Source organism: Lissotriton helveticus, chromosome 5_1 (assembly GCF_964261635.1).
Source record: "Lissotriton helveticus chromosome 5_1, aLisHel1.1, whole genome shotgun sequence".
Lineage (NCBI taxonomy): Eukaryota > Metazoa > Chordata > Amphibia > Caudata > Salamandridae > Lissotriton > Lissotriton helveticus.
The window spans coordinates 79436115-79460155 of record NC_136065.1 but is presented as its reverse complement, the minus strand read 5'-3'; the positions used below and the strand labels follow the sequence as shown (position 1 = coordinate 79460155).

The 24041-nt window shown below is 49.0% G+C and overlaps 1 protein-coding gene across 1 annotated transcript; it reads left to right on the top strand.

Annotated features, from left to right (window-relative positions):
- The first annotated feature begins 523 nt into the window (after positions 1-523).
- LOC144752393 (E3 ubiquitin-protein ligase TRIM58-like) lies at positions 524-21919 on the top strand. Its single transcript, XM_078640328.1, has 4 exons — positions 524-749; positions 11830-12079; positions 13191-13240; positions 21159-21919. The coding sequence occupies exons 1-4, from the start codon at positions 524-526 to the stop codon at positions 21674-21676; spliced, it is 1044 nt and encodes a 347-aa protein (XP_078496454.1). The 3' UTR covers positions 21677-21919.
- Positions 21920-24041: the final 2122 nt, after the last annotated feature.

Below are 24041 nucleotides of genomic sequence, written 5' to 3'. Positions count from 1 at the left end.
AGAGACGGTGTTGACTTGTTGGGTCATTGACAGAGAGGAGTCGGCAACATCTTTCATGCATCTTTGGAACTTGTCTTTAATAGTTCTTGTATTGTTAAGTCAGAGAGAGGATGAGCTGAGTGTTGTTGGCGAAGGAGATGAGTTGATTCCGTGGCTTGTGACAAAGTTGGCTAGGGGGGTCATGTATGAGTTGAAGAGGGTTGGGCTGAGGGATGAGCCTTGAGGTACCCCGCAGGTGATGTTCTTAGGGAGCGAGGAGTAGGGAGGGAGTTCTTCCAGTGAGGTATGAGGTGATCCACTTGAGGGGTGCTCCTTGGATTCTGATCTGGTGGAACCTGTTGGTCATTGTGTGGTGGGATACTTTGTCGAAAACTGCCAGGAATTCGAGGAGGAGGCAAGCCACTGTTTCCCCCTGGTCTAGTAGCATTCGGATATCATCTGTGGCTGCAACTAGAGTGGTCTCTGTGCTGTGGTTTGGTCTGAATCCGGATTGGGAGGGGTCCAGGAGGTCGTGGTTCTCCAGATGTCTGGTGAGCTGGATGTTGGTTGCCTTCTTAATGACCTTGGCTGGGAACGTGAGCAAAGAGATGGGACAGAAGTTCTTCAGTTCTCCTCGGTCTGCGGGTGGCTTGTTCAACAAAGGCTTCATGTCAGCGAGCTTCCACTTTTGGGGAAAGTGGGCTGTGGTGATCGAGGAGTTGAGGATCTTGGTGAGTTCTTTGCTGATGAGTTGATTGCCGAGGTTGAAGGTGCGGTGGGGGCAGGGGTCTGTTGGGGCTCCAGAGTGGATGGATCTCATGATGGTTGTTGTATCGTTCTCGGTGAAGGGATTCCACGATGTAAGCTGATGTGGGTGAGCATCGAGTGGCCTGAGGAAGTTGGTGCTGTCTGCGGCAGAGTGTTGGGGTACAAAGTCTTGGTAGATGGTGTTTATTTAGTTGTGGAAAAAATCCGCCAGGGCATCGCAGAGATCTTGTCAGGGTGTGATGTTTTCTTTTGCTGAAGGCGTGGTGAATTCCTTGACTATGTTGAAAAGTTCCTCGCAGTTGGAGCTGTCATTGATGTGGGTGGCTAGGGCTGTCTTTTCTGTGTTTTTTAGGCAGTGGTGGTAGCAAATGAGGGCATCTTTGAAGGGTGTTGTGTTCTTTTCTTGGGGTTGGTAGGCTGCCTCTGGGCAACTTCATCAGTGCTTGCTGTGACCCAGTTTGTGAAATTGCCCACTGCTTATTCCGTGTCCTTGTGGAGGTGGGTAGGTGGAAATTGAGGGTGTTGATCCAGCATTGTTCTGATGCTTTGGACCAGCTGCAACATGTCTAGCTGGCGGTGGGGGTGTTGAGGGGCTCTGAGATGATGAAGTGGACGCAGTGATGGTCAGTCCAGGTGAGCTCTTCAGTGTGGGTGTATTTTACTCCGTTGCTGGCTGTAAAGATAAGGTCAAGCATGACTCCTGCGATGTGAGTGGGGTCGGTGACCAGTTGCTTGAGTTCAAGGTTGGCCATACTTTCTAAGATGTAAGCTGTGTTGGTGTCATCCGTGTTTTCAATGTGAAAGTTAAGGTCACCTCAATGGCGATAGCAGCGATGAAGTCGGAGATGGGGTTGCAGAGGAGAGAGGAGTCCCAGAGGTCTGTAGGCGAGGGTGTCTCCGTTTGTGGTTTTGCTGTTCGTTTGGAGTTGGAAGTTGAAATGCTCCATGAAGGGCTGGTGTTGTCTGTGGAGGTTGCGCATTTGAGAGCCTCTTTGTGTATTATGGCTGTGCCGCTGCAGTTTCTATTGGTACGGTCTCGTGCGTGATCTTGCATCCGTCTGGGATGGCGGTGGCAATACTGGGTGCTGATGCGCGGTTCAGCCAGGTCTCTGTGATGAAGACGGTGTCTGGGATGGTGATGGTTTGCCAGAATTCTGTGACGTCTTTTTTCGAAGAGAGCGTGTGTTGTTCAGCAGGCAGTTGATCTATCTGAATGGGTTGGCCACAGCCCTGCTGTTGAGTGTGAGTGACTTATTGTGCCTGTTGAACGTGGTGTCTGTTGTTTCTCTTGTGATGCAGATAAATTGGCTATTCCGGTAGGAGAAAGGGCCGTTGGTGGTCCAGGGGGAGGCCTGGGCGCAGCAGTTGTTCTGACATCCGGAGTCCAGGGCTCTAAGGACCTGATGTATCAATGTAGTTATTTGCGATTCCCCAATTACGAATCACAAGGATTCACAATTAGGGTATCGAAAAATGCCATGTATGAAAGTGTATGGTACAACTTTTGTGATTCCTAGGGGTCGCAAATGGCCTACCAGACTGCAAGGTCAAGTGCAGCTGGGCCAGGCTACCAAGGTCAAGAGGGATGCAGCTGGGCAGTGACTACTGGGAGTCTGGTGCAGGTTGGGCTGAGAGGAGAGTGCTGGGCACGGAGTCAGAGGGGACAAGGCCATGGAGCACTGTCACTGAAACTGTGGGCGTAAGAGGGATGGCCCAGCCTCCTTCAGTTTCTAATTGGGCATGGACGGGCCCACCCTTTGCCTGGTCACCGCCCGCACTGCTCCCGCGAGGCAGGAGCCGCAGAAGGAATTAATCTGCTGCAGGAGGTGTGAAAACAGGCCAGGCCCACCTCCCGGAGGCTGCTGTGAACTTTAGTTCCCAGAGGCTGATGGCGGCGCTGGCTCTGGTTCCCGAGTGGAGCAGGGAGAGTCGTGACGCAGGAGTCCGGGGCCTGGAGAAGTGGGTGAGGGAGCGGCAGATACTGCGGTGGCCCATCCTTGGTCTGGTGAAACACTATCTACCCTCTATCGTCATTGCTTGACATCAGTCTTTGTAAGTGCCTGGATTAGATCCGTAAAGGCTACCAAGTTCTTTGTGAACTTATCACAGTATGTCATCATGAAGTAGTGTGGCTCACTGGTTAGAGGCGGCAGACCCGAGAGCAGAGGACGGCCCGGGACCAGGGTTCGATTCCCGGCGCGTCAGGTTTCTGGACCAGGGTCAGCGGACTCGATAATTCTCTCGCCTCGGTGCCCACTCTGATCAGCGTTCACACTCGGCAACTCTGGGCATTAGCTTGCCTCATCTTCACTAACGGCCCCACCAGACCGCCGGGGATGCCTGGTCTCACCCTGGAGATACCCATTAAGGGACCATCTCTCAGGGAAGCCAGGAAGGGTTTCGCAGCGGTCGAAGCGCCTTGGGACCCTACGGGTAAGTAGTGCGCTATATAAATGCCTATACATACATCATGCCTAGGAAACCTCTTACTCCTGTCATGAATGTTGGTGTGAGTACAGATTTCTTGTCTTTGACTTTGTTGGGATTCGGAGTCACCATTACCGCTGAAAATCTCTGTTCGAAGAAACTGATGTGTTGCTTTAGAAAGTCACACTCGCAGGGTTTAGCCTGAGGCCGCTTGAAGGCACTGCAGGCCTTTTCTGAGGCAATAATGACTGACATTTTGGGCTTACACCAAGATGTCATCACAGATGTTAATTATTCCAGTCAATCTGTAAAGAACTTCTTGGATGGTGTTCTCAAAAACATCAGCGACACTGGAGATTCCGAAGTTTAATCTTGTGTATAGTCTCAGACCCAGGTGTGTGGAGAAGGTCGAGATATATCAAGAAGTGCGGTCGAGCATCAGCAGGCGATACCCTGACTTAAGATCTGTTTTGGAGAACAAGTTAGCTCCTTTGATCTAATTTATTAGTCTATCCTCTCTAGGCGTGATATGTTGTTGTCTTTGGCATGCCTTATTCAGGAGGTACATGTCCACACACAGCCACACCTCTTCTGGCTATTTGGGCTTCCTGGTGACAACAGTTGTGAAAACCCAGGGAGTGGACCCATAATCTTGCTCAATGACGTCAGCCTCTTCCAGTCTTCATAGCTCCTCTTCCACTTTTGCCTGAAGATGAATCGCCACTCGGTGATGTCAGTAGATTGATCGAGCTGCAGATGCACAGTCTTTCCTTTCAAACACCCTAGGCCATGAAACAGCTGTTTCATTCCAGGAGAAGATTGTCCAGCTCAGCAGTGGAGGCAGACTGAATCAGCTGAAGACTTGTGTCTGGCTGGCAGCTTAGGAGCATTCCTGCACTCTTTGGTAGTGTGCACCTCTGCCCTGACTGCTTGTTTCTCATGAGCGAGTTCCACTTTGGAGACTCCTGTTAAGGGTAGTAGATTTGGATGTCATTAGGAATATATTTTTATCTCCATTGTATTTAGTGTTGTCTCTTTCTTCCTTTCCTCCAAAACACTGGTGCCTGTGAAATACATTTCTATCCTGTCCAGCCATACTTTCCATTTAGGTGCCAGGAAGAGGATGCCCAAGAGATCATGAATGGACTGATGACAAGAATGGAAGACATCTTGCGTGGTCTGGATGTGTGCATGCAGAGTGCAACAGGCGGGTTGTCAGAGTCACACCTCAAGGCTGGTGTCTACAGTGGCGATACTGCAGGGAGAACACGTCTGCAGCAGCCAGGTGTGATGACCTGTGCTGCAGTGATGTCAAGAGCTGAGGCGGTTCGGGTTCATACCACATGATAACTTGCACACTTCCTGAAGGGCATTTAATCATACCTGTGATGGTGGAGTTTGAGGTGCAGCTTGACTATGATGGGTGCCTGCATGTAATTAAAAACAAAACATCCAAAATCAAAATGTCCCTTGTTGCCAAATAGATGGGGATGCTTTAGTCCCCAAGGTGGCAGAAAGACTGTTGAGTTCATATTGGAGGTGGAAGCTAGGTTTGATGTGTGGGAGGGTGGCCCAGCGAGTCCCACATATTCTAGCAATACAAAAGCTCCCTGGTGTCTAGTGGGCTTTCTGCCCCTCCCACTGGAGCAGATTGGGTTAAAGACCTCATCTGCCCCCTGGGTTGGACAGAAAGATTGTTGCGGTTTATTTGAGGGGTTGGGTTAGGCCCAATGCCTAGGTCGGCCGATCCCACCCATTTCTCCCCCAAAAAATCATCCCTGGTGTCTACAGTGCCCCCCCACCTTCCAGCAGGTAAACAAAACATTTATTTGTTTTAATAATACGGTGGTTTATTATAGTTTTATTTTGTGTCCTGGCGTCTGGGAGGCGGGGCCAGGGGGATAACAGGCACCCGTGGGGAGTGGTATGACCTGTTATCAGTGCGCGTGACAGTTTGACCGGCCGTCTCAGGCATGCCAAACCATCAAGCGCACTTTGCATGTTCTCCACGCAGGCTGCATTACAGCCTGGTTCGAGAACATGCCCACGCACCCAGTCCCTGGCTGAGCGCCGAACCACGGAACTGAGATGTTGGACCCGGCCTCGTGGCGTGGTCCTACCCCTCCCGCATGGCGGACCCTGGACGACATCGGCCCTCCATCAACCCGCTGTCGCCCCTCCGGACACCACCTTCAACGAACTCTCGACGAGAGCCGTCCTTGGCAACACCCGGCTCTCCCCCTCTGGAACCCGGCGAACCCGGCTCGCCCCCACTCTGCCGGTCCGGTCACCACCCCGGGTCACCCTCTCAGGCCCGACTCCATCTTGGGCCCATCACGTCCCGAGCACGTGGCCTCGGCCCGACCCCGGCCGCGGCCCCAGCGAAGCCCCGACATCGTGGCACCAAGATCAACCCAGGTGGTAAAGTGGCCACTTGACAGATCCCGGAGGAGAAGAGTTTCGATGACCCTCCAGCCGTCCCCTGACGCCTGGTGTCGATCGCCCTCCGGTCTCCCTGGGCGCTGGCTCCACCCCCCTGCTGGGTGTCTGGACACCTTCATCCCGGCCCCTCTGACCCCCAGGCGCGAGGGTCCGGACATCAAAGGACTCCAGTCCTATATCTGGGCCAGCCCTGGATCAGGAAATCAGTTGTATCTGGGAGTCTAAGCCCTGCTGACCTCGTCGCGGCTGATCCTGATAAGAACTCTGGAACCTGGAACCTCTGAGCCCTGCTGATGCTGTCGCGGCTCTACCAAGCTGAACCATCCGCCGAGCCCTGCTGACGCTGTCGCGGCTCTACGAAGCTGAACCATCCGCCGAGCCCTGCTGACGCTGTCGCGGCTCTACCAAGCTGAACCATCCGCCGAGCCCTGCTGACGCTGTCGCAGCTCTACCAAGCTGAACCATCCGCCGAGCCCTGCTGACGCTGTCGCGGCTCTACCAAGCTGAACCATCCGCCGAGCCCTGCTGACGCTGTCGCAGCTCTACCAAGCTGAACCATCCGCCGAGCCCTGCTGACGCTGTCGCGGCTCTACCAAGCTGAACCATCCGCCGAGCCCTGCTGACGCTGTCGCGGCTCTACCAAGCTGAACCATCCGCCGAGCCCTGCTGATGCTGTCGCGGCTTTACCAAACTGGTACCAAGACTGTCCCGCTACCCCCCTTCTCCGGACATTGAGACTTTGTTGGGATCCCTCGATCCCCCCTGTACATATTGCTACGGAACCTTGCCTTTATTCCTTATATAAAGACTCTTAAATCTACTCTTGTGTGGTGTCCCTCTGTGGTGGTGTGATTGCTCGGCTGTTACGATAGTAGGAGAGGAGCCTCGCCAGAGAGGCTCCTCGACGGCGCTTGGCCAATTCCATACGGAGAGGTGTGTTTCGGGGCGGCAGTCAGACATCTTCTGTCTCCCCTGGAATCGCCTTTCTAACATGAGACCAATCACAACTTTGCTCAGCAGCGTTGGGATTGGCTCAGGGGAGCCTGAGTGCTTCCTGCTTCTGGCCGGAGCAGAGTAATGACGAGGAGGGACGACGAGAAGAGAAGTGGTGGAAAGAAGGTAGATTACATTTTTTTTTACTAACCTGCTCCGTGCCCGACACCACTGGGTGTCTAGTGGGTAAAAACCACCAATATGCCCCCACGGGAGTAGAAAGACTTTTGGGCCTGTGGGTAGGGGGTGCCTTACCCATTTCCAGAGGGGGGCGCTCCCCTTCCAAATATAATCCCTAGTGGTCTAATGGGCTTTCTGCTGCCTGCTGGGGGAAGAGTGGAGGAAAAGACCGACCAGTTGGGTACAGGCTAAGCCCAGTGCCTCGGAGGGCAGCTCCCACCAATTTTGCCAAGAGGCCCGAGACCAAACACCGTTTGTGGTGCCACCTCCATCAGGGGAGGACTGCTTGATGCTGCAAGGTATCATGGCCTCGATCCAGGGGATAAAGTCCTCGCTGGAAATACTTATGGACTTGGTCATGAATGAGGTATCCCTAATGAGGGCGGATCTGCGGAACATGAGCTCACGAGTGAAGGAAATAGAAGACACTACCACCTCTCTCGGCCTAGACACGAAGACCCTCAAAAGCCAAGTTCACGATCTATGAAAGGCTAATGCCTCATTGGAGGCCTGACTGGAGGACTTTGACGTAGATTGCGACACAACGACATACGCATTCTGGGGGTTCCGGCACACGCAGAGGGGCATGCAGTAGAACTCTTTGTTTAAGATCTGCTGACCAAGGAACTACAATCAACAAATCCGGGGGGAGTGCGGGGGGGGGGAGAGGAGCGGCCCCATGACTTATCAAAGCCTGAATTTTTAACTTCAGAGACCGGAACATGATATTACCAACTGCCCGCAGGGCACCCCCAGTGACTTGTGAGAATGCACAAATAAAATGTTTTCAGGACTTTACGCTCAAAGTTCAGAGACAACGCCGCAGCTTTCTCGAAGGCCAAAAAGCATTGAGGGACAACGCAATTATGTGTGTAATGCTCTTTCCTGCTAAATTAAGAATGGATGCCGAGGGAAAAACATAGTTTTTCACATCCCCAGAAGACGCCTGGGAGTGGTTGGATGGTTGGAGAACCGTCGGCAAGCAGGGGACTACGAACCGGCATGGATGACGACTATGCCGTTCAGGAGATTCATCAGGACAACAGACCCGGGTAAACCCATCAGGAGGAAACAAGGGAACCTCCTGAACACGATCCATCAACAGAACGTAAAGAGCTGTTTTTGGCTATTTTCGCACCAAGAGGCAACATGAAACTGTGTATGGCACAGGCCAGGATTGAAGCCCATGCCCCAGACTTCTGAGGTATGGGTATCAGGGAACCTATGAAGATGGCTGAAATAAATAGATGCAATGGGATGATAGACAAAAATTAAATTTAAATGTTTTGCACTACTGTGGGATTTAGTTGTGCTCTTTGGTACCAGTTATGTGAGAGGCCGGGGGTGCAGTTCGTTGGGTTGTCCACAGTTCCTTTACTTGTTTCATGTTGGGGTGGGGTGAAGAGCACTCTGCAGAGTTTGGTGGCAGGCAGTTTTGAGTTTGCTATGCAGAGAGGCGGGATGGAGGGTTTCAACATTTGAGGGGGAGGGAGGGAAGGGAATGGGTTTTGAATTATTGTTATTTCTCTTGATGATGTGCTCCACGCATATTGTAAGGTAGAGACTACACTGTGTAATGTATATACGGACAGGCCCGGCCCGCACGGCTTCCGACCACACTAGGCCCCTGGAATGATGATGCGAGCAGTCTCTGATATCCGCATCCTAGTAGTGCTACAATATGGTAAACTGCATTCACCTGATTGTGGTACTCCTACAGGAGATGCATCTGATAGGTAACACTTGCAAAGCCCTAGACGGCAGGGGTCACAAGTTGATGATACATGCAGGTTTCACAACAGGCTCTAGTGCAGTAGGCACTCTATTAAAAAACATAATTGCAGTTGACTGTGAAGCAATTCCCCTACAGCCCACTATGTAGATACACAGCCCTCTCTGGGATATGGGAGGGGGAACGGATATATATCCTATAAGTGTATAACCCTCTGGCCACACACAGCATAACTCTTCCGGACTTGGGTGAACTCCTATTAGGGGTGACTTTAATATGACCATGCGTGAGTCAGTTGACTGGCAAACCCCACGACACGTGACCCCCCCCCGCACACATTTGATGGACTTCTTTAAAATGGGGTTGGTAGATGTATGGCGCACATACAATCCCAGAATTTTACATTTCACTCGGAGGCTCATGGGCGTCTCTCCCGTATTGACCTCCTACTCACTTTGGCCCACAACGTCACGCGATTCCGAGAGATGCATCATTTGGCTAGGGGGTTATCTGACCGCTCCCCCACTTGGGCTGTATATATGGCGTTGATAAATGGAGCAAACACAAGGATATGATGGACGGAGCGCCGAAACATTTCAGACACTCACCCTCAGTCAAAGATCTGGTATGAATCCATCATCATTCTTTAGCTCACTTCGCCACCTCAGTTCAGACCCAGCTTTATGCTAATAAGTCTTGACCCTGTGCCTCATAGGAACAGTCCAGCTCGAATTGCTAAGCCAGGTCTTCCCTAAACCGGAAACATGCATCCTTCATCAGCAAGGCTAGCTTGAGTTCAGTGGCAAAGTGAGCGTCTGGGCTTAACATTAAAAGTTCTAGAGCAGTGATGGTGGTGATTACTGTTGCAGGGATTGTATCATAATCCGTCCAAGATTGTAGAAGAATGTCTTATATTTTTTTTCCTTAAATCACCATCCAGCTAAGTGAGCTGTGAGCCAAGATGCCTACACCCGGAGCGTCCAGCGTACATGCATGCTGAATATTTCTAATTATTTTGCGCCTTTTGTAGGATGGAGAACTGACCATTTCTTAGCAAGATAGAGGTGTAATCATAGGATGTTATGATTTACTTTGCCATATCACAAAGGGACGCCATCTTTCCTTTACTGAGGCCGACTTGTGATCCAAGTCCAGTCTACTGACATCTCTTACAGATCTGAGCCTTTCTGATACCTTTGGCGGGTCGGGAGTAATCCATTTCTTACAGATTTCCTTTCTTGCTATAAATGTAAAAAAAAATATCAGCGAGGCCTGATCAGAGTTTAACTCGTCCAAGGAAGGGCACAAGTTCATTTCAAATAGGATAAGGCAGGGGGCTTACCTTAATTTCGCAGCTAATAATTTCGTGAAACACCTGACTTGCATATCCCTGGCAGAAGGCCAGTAACGCGCAATCCACAAACATACCATGCATATATCGTCTGCTTCTGTGTCACCGCACTTCCTATATTTTGATGGTTCCAACATGGTCTTCGCTAACTTCGCTGGTGACCAAAAAGCTCTATGGAGAGTCAACAAATGAAAGTGGTGCTGGTTTGACCAGAGTATATAACAGATTTAAAGATACTCGCCATAATTGCTCTGTAGCCAGCTCTGGAAGATCCTTTTCCCAGTGCAGGGATGGAACTCCCATTTTATCATCTGCTGTGGAAATAAATATCCAAAACCACTGGGAGACCTCTTTCTTAGGTTTTTGCTTAGCTCTCACCCGATTGAGGAAGTCCTCCTGCACCGAACCACTCACCTCTGACAAATTTTGGGATGACCACCTAGAAAATAGCTGCAGGTAATTAAATTTGGAAAGCTCCCCCCCTTCAACAGGTCAAATATCTCTTCTTATGTGATGAGGGCATCACCCTTCCTGAACTCTCCCCAGCTGGAAAAGTTGCCATGCTGGGGAGGATAACTACGTTTCTCTTTAAGCTATTCGGGGGTTCCAGGAGAGCGCCAGGTCCACATATTACTCTATCTCGAAACTTTTCCTAAAGAAGACCCACACCCTCAGGGCTGTTAAGAGTACCTTCAACCTTACTTGATTAAATACTTTAGATCCCCAAACTTAAACAAAAAAACGTATTCAGGCCTAAATGCTTCAACATAGCTCTATAAAATTGACCGATGTAATAATTATCTAGCTCTCCAGCCAGTAGTGAAAATCCGGTAGAGCCAGCCCCCCTCGCTTCAGTCTCATCCAGATCTTGTTTCCTGAGATCCTGGCTCCACGGGATGCTCATATAAAGCTTCCGACCCTCCCTTGCGATTTCTGCAAAAGCTTTTTGGGAAAGGAAGTGGTTTAGTGTTAAACAAGACGATCACCTTAGGATCTTAATGATGTTCACTCTCCATAGTTACCGAGGGGCAGACTTTCCAACCTTTGAAGGAGAGCATCTATATCACGGTGTTGTTTGAACGTGAAAGATCTTTGAAAAACAAGAGACAAGAGGCGTTCTGCAAAACAGGTTCAGTTAGTTTGATTAAACATAGCCGCCGGAAGAATTGTTACAGGCACAGGGTCAAATTTCAGTCAATCTGTAGCAGTCTTATATAAAGTTCATTATTGGCAGAAACATGTTTCTGGCGATCATTCTATGGTGAGGAATATAAGTTTCTGCCCCTAGAGTCATAAATTAGTTTTAATGGATAATACAGGTGGCCCTCGACCTTGCATGGACACATTGCGGCCAGTGGGTAACGTGTCCAGATGTCTGGCATGAGGAGCATGTGATTGCTTTCTTCTGATTGGCCATATCTTCCTACCTAATGTGGCATCTGACTTTATGGTGCTTTAGGAGCACACGTACCCCCTCCAGCCATGCGTGCTTTATTGGGGCCAATCTCCGTCCATGTGTGCTTTACTGGGGTCAATCTCCCTTGACCATTGTAGAGTCGCTGCACCTATCTGTGGGATTGAACTACAGTTTCCTGTCCATGCATTTGTCTGCCGGCTACGTGCCACCCCACCTGTGACCTGTGAATCAATAACCTCATGCCTAGGTATCAGTTCTTGCCTGACGTATGTATTTGCGAGTCGGGTTGATGTGGAGTTCACAACTGGCAAATTCGTTAAAAAGGACACAGTTTCGTTCACATAAATGAATAGATTGTTTCTCATATCAGCATTGATTTTTTCCATATTAACAATGGCATACCTTAGTTAGGGTTACATCCGGTAATTGCTCTAAACTCTTAGTTACCATGATCTTTAGATACCAAATCTGGTTTCTGGTCTGATGCCCTACCGTCTCTTTAGCCTATGTCATAATCCCTGTCTTCCCCTTATTGATTAGATATCCTGGCAGACTTCCAAAATCTCCAGCATGCATCTCAAGCTGTGGAACAGAGATCTCCGGGTTCAATGAATACAGAACTATGTCATCAGCATGCAGTGCTATTCTGGGTGGTAACCCTGCAGCTTCAAAGGGAAGAATGGTCTAATGCTGCCGAACCATCTGGGAAAAGGGCTCAATATATAGACGAAACAGAATTGGTGACAAAGGACACCCCTGCCTGGTTCCCCTGGATACCTGAAAAGAAGCTGTAAGTTCCCCATAAAGCAAAATCTTGGCTGCCGGCACCTTATATTACATTTGTATAACTCCAGTAACATTGCTGCTGAAATAATAATATCGCAATACCTCCCAAAGACTGACCCAATTAACCCTATCAATGCTCTAGCAGCATACATTCTTGTGATTTTTAACAGGTGATTAAAGAGCTCGACCATATCATTTGCATCGATAATTCAATGGGCTAATTCATACAGCTGTCTGTCAGGCACCAACTCCTTTTGATCGAAATGGTTTGAAGGACATTAGACAACCTCTTAGCGAAGATTCCTGTGATTATTGTGTAATAACAGTTCTACAATGATATAGGTGTATAGGAATCTGCTAACCTAGCATCTTTACCCAGCTTAAGGATCATAACTACAGTTGCCTCAAACTAGGAGGGTGGAATTTAACAGCTCTCCAGAGAGCTCTCATTAAAATAAGATACCCAGAAAGGGACCAAAGTGTTTAACAATTTTTTACAGAATTTAGACGGGATCCTGTCTGGCTCTGCTGCTTTCACTTTACCGAGCCTCATAACCTGTTCCCTTATCTCTCCCTCTGTGATCCTTCCCCTACAGCCTAAAATCTGCTGTTCCGTAAGATGTGGGAAATCTTTGTTTTGCAACAAATCTTTCATTACTAAGGTTTGTGGGTTCAAATCTGCCTTATATATCCCACCAAGGCAACCCAACATCTTGGTTGTAGAGGATGGTGACAAGGTTTACACTGGCAGGGGTTGGGTGTGGCAGTGTTGTGTTGTGGGTGCCGTATCTTCCCCCTTTCACTGAGCTAACGGCCGCTCCTAGGAGACCCACCCTGAGGCACTCCATAGCATCACATGAAGCACGCTGGTCTCACTGAGCTATCTGCCTTAGAACACCCAGATCCTGTCACAAGATGTTAAAGGTACTTTTAAATTTCGTTCGAGCTTTGACTGTTGTGTATGAACAGTAACTCACACTGAGCTCTAGTCCGCAGGCGCTGCTCTTCATACTAAATCTTATTTCAAATACAGGTCTTATGTGATGTTCATCCTTTGTTCCTGTAGCCGTCATTGCTCTTTAATACAAAGATGATGTGTGTGTTATTTATTACAGGTGTAATAATGTGACGATTCAGAGCCCAGAGGCGGTGAAGAGTTATAAAGGTAAATATCATTGTGCCGATTAGCTCTGTATGTTACGGTTCATGAATCGCGTGTGGTATGGCATGGTATGGCTTTGTGTGGTATGGAATGGTATGTTCGTATGGTATGGGATAGTGTGTATGGTATGGTATTGTATGGTTTGGAACGTTATGATTGGATGGGAGGGTGTGGTGTTCTATGGGTTGGGATCGTGGTATAATATGGAATGATGGGATGGTGTAGTTTGGAATGGGATGGGATAAATGGTAATTTGCATTCAGTGGGATGGCCTGGCATGGATTGGTGTGGTGTGGTGTGCTATGGAATGGTCTGGCATGGAATGTTCAGGTGGTAGGGTATGGGGTGGGAAGAGATTAGATGCGATTGGATGGTGTGGTATGGAATTTTATGGAATGGTATGTTATGGCGGTATGGTATGAAACGTTATGATGGGATGGGATGGTGTGATGTACTATGGGGCGGGATCATAGTATAATATGGGATGGCATGGAATTGCACCTCAGAATTTGGTATTTACTGCATAACACATTCTGTGTTCAGAGTTCTAGCTCCAACAGTGACCAAGCACATGCTTCTCCAATGACCCAGCGCATACTGACCTAGCTCATGCATCTACACTTACCTAGGGCATGCGCCTACACTGACCTAGGGCATGCGCCTACACTGACCTAGGGCATTCACCTACACTGACCCAGCGCATGCATCTACACTGACCTAGGGCATGGCACTACACTGACCTAGCATTATCAAGGGAGGTTGCTGTGCACACCTGTTAATCCACATCATTTGTTTTCTTCAACTATAAAGTTTATTTGCGTGCATCTTGGGTGCCGTGATCTACCCGAAGTCACGGTGAAAAGTTAAACATCCAAACAGAAGCGGGCTCTCACTCCTGACCCAGAGCACAGCTTGTAAGAATGTTTCAATCACTTATGAGTTTATCCATGATCAGCATCAATAATCCATGTACTGCCAAAAATTGTAAGTCCATTATTTTATTTCTTGATTCTTTGTTGTGAATAAACACGCAAGATGAATATGTTTTTATACAGCTTCTAATGCCTCGGGTATGCTCATCCAAGCCCTTGCCCGGGCACGTGGCAAAAACATAAAGCATTCATAGTTGTAGTCATAGTTCACAAATCACCCAATGCATTTCGGGCTATCATTAAGCCCTTCTTCAGGGGTTTACTACAAATAGAAAAAAACATTAATCAGAATAAAATCGTCTGAACATCATTCCATCACATATACATTTGCCATACTAACAGATCAATACTCTGTTTTCCCCGCGCTTTTCCCTCTACACAAGCGGAACTGTACGCCTCCCGCTATTATACCTAAAAAACGGTATTAACATTTATCACTGGTGTTACTAATGTTTAAGCCACCTTTAAATCCCCTCCCTTGAGGCCTCCCAGGACAGTTTTTCAGTCATGTCATAAAATGCTAACGCAGTAACCCGTACCTTTCACATCTCCGTTGCGTCTATTCGCTCTGAAAACCATGTTCTCCATTCAAGACTGAAAAACTAACAACGGACTTCCTGTACCAATTTTAAACCAACATGACAGGGCCCTACAAATTCCGTGGCTAAAATACATCAGGGAGCAATTGATGCTGCTTGGCTGTCCAGATATGTATAGTAAACCAAAATCTTTAGAACCGGCAGCAATCAAGGACATTAAAATGAAGTTCTTGGGTAGGCAGCAGATGACTAGGGAGGGCCTCGAACTTGCCAAGCCCATGGTGAGAAGGTATGTCATCCTCAGTTCGACCCCACAGCCACAGCCCTATTTGTCACTAGTAACAAATGTACTACATCATTTTGTTTTAACTAGATTCCGGCTGAATCGCGTATCCTGGTCTTTAGCCTTCCCCAAGGGGTTTTCACGGCCAGGTACCTTAAAGCCGTGCCCCTTGGGGTTGCATGTTTTCTGCTAGGGGCAATGGGATCTAGGAAGAAGGTGTCCCGCAGTAATTGAATAACAACCCTTTTAAATATGTTTATGACATTATATACTCTTTTTAGCATTTTGGTATTACTTAATCATGGGGATATTTCTTATGCATGTATTGCTATGGTATTTTATTTGTTGTGTTTCTAAATGCATTGATTTTTTACAATGTGTTTTACTTCAATCTGACCAAAGTGATTAATTGCTGTATATGTAATGTGTATGATGGGGATCTTTGTAACGGTCATGTATACCATTTCTTTCTTTTTTAATTTATTGATAGTCCTTCCAAAGTCTTTATATATTTTAATTGTGTGCTTTTATGGCATTTGGTAGCCGAATAAAGTATTTTTGCCGTGGGGTAGACCTTAATAAAGTATGGGTAATATGAGTTACTGGTTTTAACAGACCTATAATAGTTTTGTGAGGTGGACAAAGCAGAGGGACAACACAGCTTTCAGTTCTCATGTGGCACCTGCTAGTTAACGACCTTTCGGCTCCACCGCGCTGCTGTTTCGAAATTACTTCACTCTGCTCCACTGTAACCTTTCCTAATTGTGTTGTTTTTTTGGCAAGGAGCTTTATTATTTGGAGCACAATTGTCAGAATTGGTTGGCGTGGTAATGTCCACTGTTCTTGGAGTTGTCTTTAACTGCAGATTAAAGTCGTCCAAAACAGATTCTACAATTCCAGGGAGCGATGACAGTTTATCTAAAACTGGACTGCAGACACAAGCAGGAACATATTGTGTGTCAATGTGTGCCCTCTGGGCCAGTGAATTTAATGCCCCATTTTTTAATCGATTGGGGTAATGTAGAGAGCTATTGTATGCAATAAGTCCACCTGGATGTCTGAATTACTGGACTGGTATGTTAAGGCTTCGACGACAGTTTGAAAGGAACTAAGCAAAATATCCCACGTATTGTTGTAGTTTCCTCCCCAACAAGGGGAGTGGCGGTCCAGTACTTCAGCTTGTAGGGAGATGTCTGGAGTCAGTGATGAGGGGGGGCAGCCAGAGGTATTCCTTCTTCCTCTATCAACACAGGCTTTGCCTGTGGCTCCTCCTGTGAGTGGAAAGGTCTCATCCAATTGAAAGTCTTCCTCCCAAACTCGAGTGAATTAGGCACACCTATTCGAGAAATACCATTGGTACTTTGCTGTTTTGTTCCGTGGACAGGATCCTTGGCGTCCAAGCCTGAAAGTTGAGGCTTAAAGCGGTTATCGTTGGAATTAAATGGTTGGTGCACCTCAACTATTACTTGCCTAACCTTGCCCTTTGTTGGGACAGTGTTTGGCTCTATTACACATTTAGCTGCCAGTGACCATTGGAATTAAGAACCAGTCCCTCAGGAACTTTATCCGGCTCAGACGGCAAAATCCCTAAGTTATTATGACTTCAGTGAGCTCAACACCTGAGTTTGGCTTCTCTCCGTGGATTGGAAGCTCCTTTTCGCCCAGTCCTCCCGCTGGAAGGCAGGTTTTTTTGTTTTTATTTCTGCGGATGTAACAGATTTTAAAGATATCTTCAGAGTTTTGGGTGTTATTTCGGAAAAACCAGGTTAAAATGCACTTAGCAGGCTTGTAATCCACTTGCCTCGTTGTGATATGTAAGTAAAGCAGTCACTGGATTCTTTAAAAAACAACAATTTCGTCTCGATTTCACCCTGTACTATTTTGCTGGTAGTTTGAACCTCTGCTATAATTGAAGGAAATCCCCTTCTTGTTTAATCAATCAATCAAATAAACTTTATTCGGTTTCACAAAAGTAAACCATAGAAGGTACCTCCTTCTTGTTTTGATGTAGCCTCTGCTTGCGTGGGTTTCATTTTTTTTAAATATCAACCGATTGGAACACTTTTGTCTACGCCGAGCAGTTACTGGCTCCCCTCCTGTTCTTCCTGAGCTCATAGTGGGCCTATCAACCTCGCTATACTGTGTATCTAAATTGACGCAATGCATATAATAGCCGTCCTGTGGTGAGTACCTTTGCCACTGTATGCGCTGTCAGGGACTTAAAGATTACACTGCGCACCCCACATAACCACAAGATGGTTACTTCAACACGCAAAGTCAGACACAAGTCTTTGCCCATCAAGGCTATTAGTGGGAGGTTTTTTTTTCACCGGGCCACTGGCGTGTTGGACGGTCACCTACAGGTGCGGACATCCAAAGGAGCATGCGGCACCGGCCTTGTGCCAGCCGCTCTCGCGCCTCTCGGAGATTACCGCAGCACTGGCCATACCTGCAGCCATTGGCGTAACGAAAGTTGAGGGTGCCTCCCTGCAAGGTACATGGAGGGGACACATTCCGCATTTAATCCGGAGCTCTCAGTTCTGAGTTCTGTGCTGAGGGGCCCCCTGCAACCCAGGTTACCCCTGCACCACAGGGGCTGCGTGAGCCTTTGTTATGCCACTGCCTGCAACCACCTGCCTCATGGGTTCTTAAGTATAATCCCCAGCTCTAGTTGCTTCCAGTGTCACTTACTTCTTGTTGCCCCTGTGTCCTTGCCTGTTCACCAGCCGCACTCTTTGACTTAGCCTGAATATCCCAGCTGCAAAGGGGCTGATGCTGAGCGGAGCGAGCCTGAGCGTGGTAAATGTCCCACGCAGGGCCACACTACCGCTACTGCTGCCCACGCCAGTGTCTTGCTGCTGGAGCCTTGCTGCTGAGACCTCATTGCCAAGGGACCGCTGGGACCGCACAGGCAACTTCCTCTTCGGAGCGGAGCCGTGGGGATGCCAGCGCAGGCTGGTACAAGCTCCAAGCTCTGAGCTCCAGCAATGCACCCAGACCGGAGCAAGGGCCGGAGGCTCACAGGAGCTGAGCCTCTCCGATCCGCTCCTGGGATTGCGGTGCGTCCTCGTATCACTCGTGTCACTCATTACCATCTAATACAGTGCACTGACTAGCATTGTATACCTTCTAGTAGCTCTCCTACTCTGCACCATACCTTTGGAGTAGCTCTGTGACTCTTTGCCATCTAATGCACTGTACTGACTAGTACTGTATACCTTCTAGTAGCTCCCCTACTGTGCACCATACCTTTGGAGTAGCTCTGTGACTCTTTGCCATCTAATGCACTGTACTGACTAGTACTGTATACCTTTTAGTAGCTCTCCTACTCTGTACCATATATTATATAGCACTGACTAGTACAGTACACCTTGGAGTAGGTCTGTCACTCTGTGCCATCTAATTTAATGTACTGACTACAACAGTTTACCTTCTAATCGCTCTGTCACTCTAACATTTTTATGCAGTGTACGGACTAGTACAGTACACCTTCTAGTAGCTCCCTTACTCTATCATCCGATGCAGTGTACTAACTAGTACCGTTTACTTTGAAGTAGCTCTGTTGCTCTGTACCATATATTATATATTACTGACTAGTACAGTACGCCTTTGAATAGCTCTGTCACATCTAATGCACTCTGCTGACTAGTACTGTATACCTTGGAGTAGCTCTGTTGCTCTGTACCAACTAATCTGGTGTACTGGCTAGTACAGTTTACCTTTCAGTAGCTCTGTCACTGAATACCATCTAATGCAGTGCGCTGACTAGTAGAGTACACCTTCGAGTAGATCTGTCACTCTGTACCCTCGAATGTACTGTACTGACTAGTAATGTATACCTTCTAGTAGCTCTCCCACTCTGTACCATATATTATATACTACCATCGAAGGCAGTGTAATGGGTAGTACTGTAGACCTTGGAGTGTGTATTTCCTTCTTGGCCATCCAATGCATTGTACTGACTAGTACAGTGTACCTTCCAATAGCTCTATCACTCAGTACCATCCAGTGCAGTTTACTGATTACTACTGGGTACCCTGGAGTAGCTCTGTTACTCTGTGCCAGGTAACGCAGTGTTCTGACTAGTACTGTATGCCTTGGAGTAGCATTGTCACACTGTACCATCCAGTGCAGTGTACTGCCTCGTGCAGTACACTTTTAGTACCTCTTTTACTAAGTGCGATCTAATGCAGTGTTCTGAATAGTACTGTATTCCTTCTAGTAGCTCTCTTCCTCTGTACCATGTAATATAGAGTACTGACTAGTACAGTACTCTTCTTGTATCTGTTACTGTGTGGTGTAATATGTGCTGTGAGGTGCAGTGTAGTGTGTAGTAGAATGCCTTGTCATGCCATTAAAGAAAAAGCCCAACATTCACATATCTCAATTCCATAATCTTCTACCAATTTCCCTTCTCCCTTTCTGTGCCAAAATTATAGAAAAAATTGCCAATAAACAGCTTATGGAGCATTTGGAGAAAGAAGCTCTTCTCCATCCTTCTCAGTCAGGATTTAGACCAGGCTACTCGACCGAGTCAGCAGTGCTATATTCGACCGAATGCATCCGGCAGATAGTGGACGAGGGCGAGACGGCGGCGTTAGTCCTATTGGACCTGAGTGCAGCATTTGACACCGTGCTGCACTCAACGCTGCTGTCTCGTCTCTCGGACATGGGAGTAAGGGGACCCGCGCTGGCTTGGCTACGCTCCTTTCTGACCAACAGAAGCTTCCAGCTACGTTGTCCACCCTTTAGATCATCTCCTCGGAAGATCAGCCATGGGGTTCCACAGGGCTCAAGCTTAAGCCCCACTTTATTCAACATCTATATGGAACCCCTGGCACGCATTGTAGAGGTCTTTGGGGTGGGCATTGTAAGCTACGCTGACGACACCCACCTGGTGTTCAAGTTAACGCCAGACAGAAGAGAATATGCCACCAATTTCTCAGAATGTATGTCAGCAGTAGCGGCCTGGATGAACAACAACTGCCTTCGCCTGAATGGCGAGAAGACCGAACTACTGGTGGTCGGGAGAGATACGTCCACATGGTCCCATGCATGGTGGCCCAGGGAACTGGGGAAACTGCCCACCCCAGTAGAGACGGTTAGAAATCCAGGCGTTATGCTGGACTCAGATCTCTCTGGTAAAACCCAGGTCAACAAAGTAACGGGAAGATGCTTCGGCATTTTAAAGGTGCTCCGAAAGGTGTTGGATCTTCTCCCTACTAAAGCCAGGAAGACCATAGTCCATGCACTGGTAACACCCCATTTAGATTACGGGAATGCCCTTTTGATTGGGCTCAGTCAGAGGGGCTTACATCAATTACAATGCGTGCAGAATGCCGCCGCACATCTGGTGCTTGGACTTCCAAGAAGAACTTCTGTTAGAGCGGCCCTAGCCAGACTCCACTGGCTTCCAGTTAGGGAGAGGATCAAATTTAAGACCCTTTGCTACGCCCATCGCATTGCGCAGGACAGAGGCCCAGAGTATTTAAAAAATCTCCTAACTATACATCGTCCGATTAGGAACCTAAGGTCATCTGGTACGATGCTCTTCGAACTCCCCCGCATCATTAGAGCTAAGATGGGAGGAAAATCTTTCAGGTACCTAGCCCCGAAACACTGGAACGCTCTCCCGCTTCAACTGCGGATGGAGCCTTCCGAACTGAGATTTAAGACAAAACTGAAAACCTATCTGTTCCCAAAAATATAAACCCTCTCTAATTCCTCTATTACCACAGCTCCTCTGGATATCTGTAATGTATTAACAGTCAGCGCGGGGATACACAGTTTTGTGCAGCCAGGTGCTCTATAAATGTTTTTATTATTATTATTATTATTGTCTATGTAGTGCAGTGTGATGTTCAGTGTAGTGTGTACTCTAGATGAATGTGCGCTTTAGTGAGCAGTCCAGTGTCGCACGCTTTAGTGTAGTGAGCAGTCTAGTGCAGAGTGCTTTAGTGTAGTGAGCAGTCCAGTGTTGCACGCTTTAGTGTAGTGAGCAGTCTAGTGCTGCGCGCTTTAGTGTAATGAGCGGTCTAGTGCTGTGCTCTCTAGCGCCACGTGCTCCTTACCGATGTGGTGTAAATTAATCATATGTAAAACAGAATCAGTAATTACAGAGTTTATTTGTGTCATTAAATCTCTAATTGTGAATCTCTTCTCTGCAGTGATGGTGACTCTGGATCCTGACACGGCTTCTCCTTGGCTCCTCCTGTCTGAGGGGGGGAGACGAGTGAGAGGCACAGACACAGCACAGCCCCTGCCGGACACCCCCAAGAGATTCACCTACATCTACTGGCCCTGTGTGGTGGGGAGCGAGGGGTTCACCACCGGCAGACATTACTGGGAGGTGCAGCTGCTGCAGGAGGGGGAAGCGTGGCGTGTGGGGGTCGCAGCAGAGTCTGTGAACAGGAAGGGAAGCTTCACATGGTCACCTGAGGGGGGAGTCTGGGCTGTGGGGTGTTCGAGGGGTCAGTACAAGGCTCTCACCTCCCCTCAGACCCCTCTGTCCCCTCGTGAGAAGCCCCGTAAGCTGGGGGTGTATCTGGACTACGAGGGGGGGCGGCTGTCCCTGTACAATGCTGACTCCATGGAGCTTCTCTACTCCTTCCCGCAGGCCCCCTTCACACAGAGGCTCTTCCCGTACTTCTGTCTCTATCGAGGAGCGGAGCTGATGCTGGTGTGAGAGTGACACCCCCCAACTGTCATCTACAGTTCAAAGAACCTTCAAACGACAACATTCCAAAGAATCTTCTTCACAACGACCCTCCCACATGTTGCCATGACAACCAGAAGCCTCATGTGAAACTGACTGCTTCATATCTCTTTTCCTTGTACATTTTTCAAAACAAGGGCAGGAAATGTTTGCAATGTGAACCATGCACCAGACATCATGTAACATATGATATGTCTCTTTAAAATTCAAAAATGTGTATTTCTTTCATACGTGGAGCTTTGACATTAATCTGCACATTAAAGTACTTCTTGAAAGTGATTGTTTTTAAACATGACCCTAGAAACCAATCCTACCCCACCCAGGGCGGAGCGACCGGCTCTGACGAGGTCAGAGTTGGCATTAGTAGCGCTATAAAACAAAAGACACGCATGTGAGGGATGAGCTTTGTAGAGATGAGTGCCACTCTTGGAAGGTGGGAGTGAGGGAATATTTGGAAACGGCGCTTGTTAGACCTGTCCTCCTTGGCGTGGGCCCTCTTACCTCCCGGGCCCCGACCGTCCCTGGTGCACGGCCGCCCCTGCTTAGCCCTGTCCTCTGTCTTACATATATCCCCCCAGATCCCAGAAGTAGCGTAGCCACCCCGACCTAGAACCCCCAATTCCCCCCAGTAGCAGGAAGCCTAGTGCCCAGACCCAACGATAGAAACCGGGGTCCACCAGCGCCTCCCCCACAGGGTCCCAACTCCTGAGAAACCTGAACCCCCCATCGCCCCCTGCCTCGCTGTGGGTCGCGATCCTTTTCCCAGGGGAAGGGGGCGGAGGAGTTTCATTCGCACCTCGTGCCCGAAACGGCTCCGCTCCCTGCCGGGCGGCGGAGAAGCCCACCTCCGGACTTCAAAGGAAACGAGTGCCAGATGGTCGGAGGCACCGACAATCTGCCCCAGACCCGAAGAGCCATCTGGGAGGGCTGGAACTTGAAAGGAAAGAGGAGAGATATAACGGGTGCCACCCCAGGAGAATAGTTAGTTGTATCCTGGAAGCAGAGGGCCCTGTTGACGTGGTCGAGGCCCATCCTGCGAGAAGAAGGACGTCATTCTGCCACCAAGAACTCACTGAGGCCTGCTGACTGGGTCACGACTCTCCTGACCCTACGGGAAGTTTGACTTGTCCACTTGGAGCCCTGCGGACGTGGTCGCAGCTCTCGTCCCCCAGTGCGAACGCTTCGTTGCCCCCGACTCGAGCCCTGCTGACTTGGTCGCGGCTCGAGCCTTATGGCCCTCTAGCGCTGTATGCCTCACCTCTAGCGCTGTAAGCGCCGTACCTGGGAGCGCTGGGAGAGCTGCAGCGTCCCAGCGTACGCCTCGCATCTAGCGCTGTTCGCCTCACCTCTAGCGCTGTACGCGCCGTACCTGGGAGCGCTGGAAGAGCTGCAGCATCCCAGCGTATGCCTCGCATCTAGCGCTGTACGCCTCACCTCACCGTACCTGGGAAGTGCCGGACGACCCGCCGCACGCCTGAGTGCGCCCCGTAGCTGGAGCTGTACGCCCCGTACTGAGAAGCACAAGAGGAATCCCGCGCTCAAGAGTAAGCACCGTGCTTGAAAGTCTGCCACGTCCCTGGGAGTGCTAATGGACCAGCTGCGCTCCAGGGTACGCGCCGCACCGGGGACCGTACTTGGGGGGTGTTGAAGGCCGTTCACACTCCGCAGTATCGCTGCCCTGCTCACACACCGCCCCTGAGGTGCATCCCCCACCGAGCAGTGCTCAGAAGTGTGAGCCGGGCCCTGAACTCAGGAGGCGGAGAACCTAAGTGGACGCATCGTATTTGAAGGCACGGGGAGAGCACATCACCACGCTGGAACTCACTGGTATCACGCGACTCAAGGATTGGGAGTCGTACGCCTGATACCTCCATATCACAAACCCCCTGTATCCTGCGGCTCGAGGATTGAGAGCTGTGCAACGGATACGGGGCCTTCACCCCCCTGCCAGGTGTGCTAAATACCACGGCCTTTGAGCGTAAATATAAAAATACACAATTAACCACAAAGACGGTTTACACTTATATTTGTTAACCTGGGAATTTTTGAGATAGATTTAATTGTCTGTTCAGAATGTGTTCCCCATTTTGCCAACCTAGACGCTAGTCTGTTTTTCTATAACCGATAGACACCGTCTATTTCCATTTCGAGCGTCATAAGACGCTGCCCTGGACGACCCAGGCGCTTCCATGGGCAGAGCCAGCACAAGCACGGCGCGCAACACATGTCGGTAAGTGCGAGGTCCCCGTGGACAATTTCTGTCCAGGCGGCATTTCTCGCTACTTTTAAGCTGTACTTATTATTTACAGCGGTGACCACAAAAAAACGGCGGCTC

Bases quoted from the DNA above. Each gene is read 5' to 3' on its own strand.
- LOC144752393 (XM_078640328.1), top strand. From the start codon at position 524: ATGTCTGGTGAGCTGGATGTTGGTTGCCTTCTTAATGACCTTGGCTGG. The intron at 750-11,829 runs GTGCGGTGGGGG...CTTATTGATTAG, and splicing joins GTTGATTGCCGAGGTTGAAG to ATATCCTGGCAGACTTCCAA. The intron at 13,241-21,158 runs GTAAATATCATT...TCTTCTCTGCAG, and splicing joins GGCGGTGAAGAGTTATAAAG to TGATGGTGACTCTGGATCCT.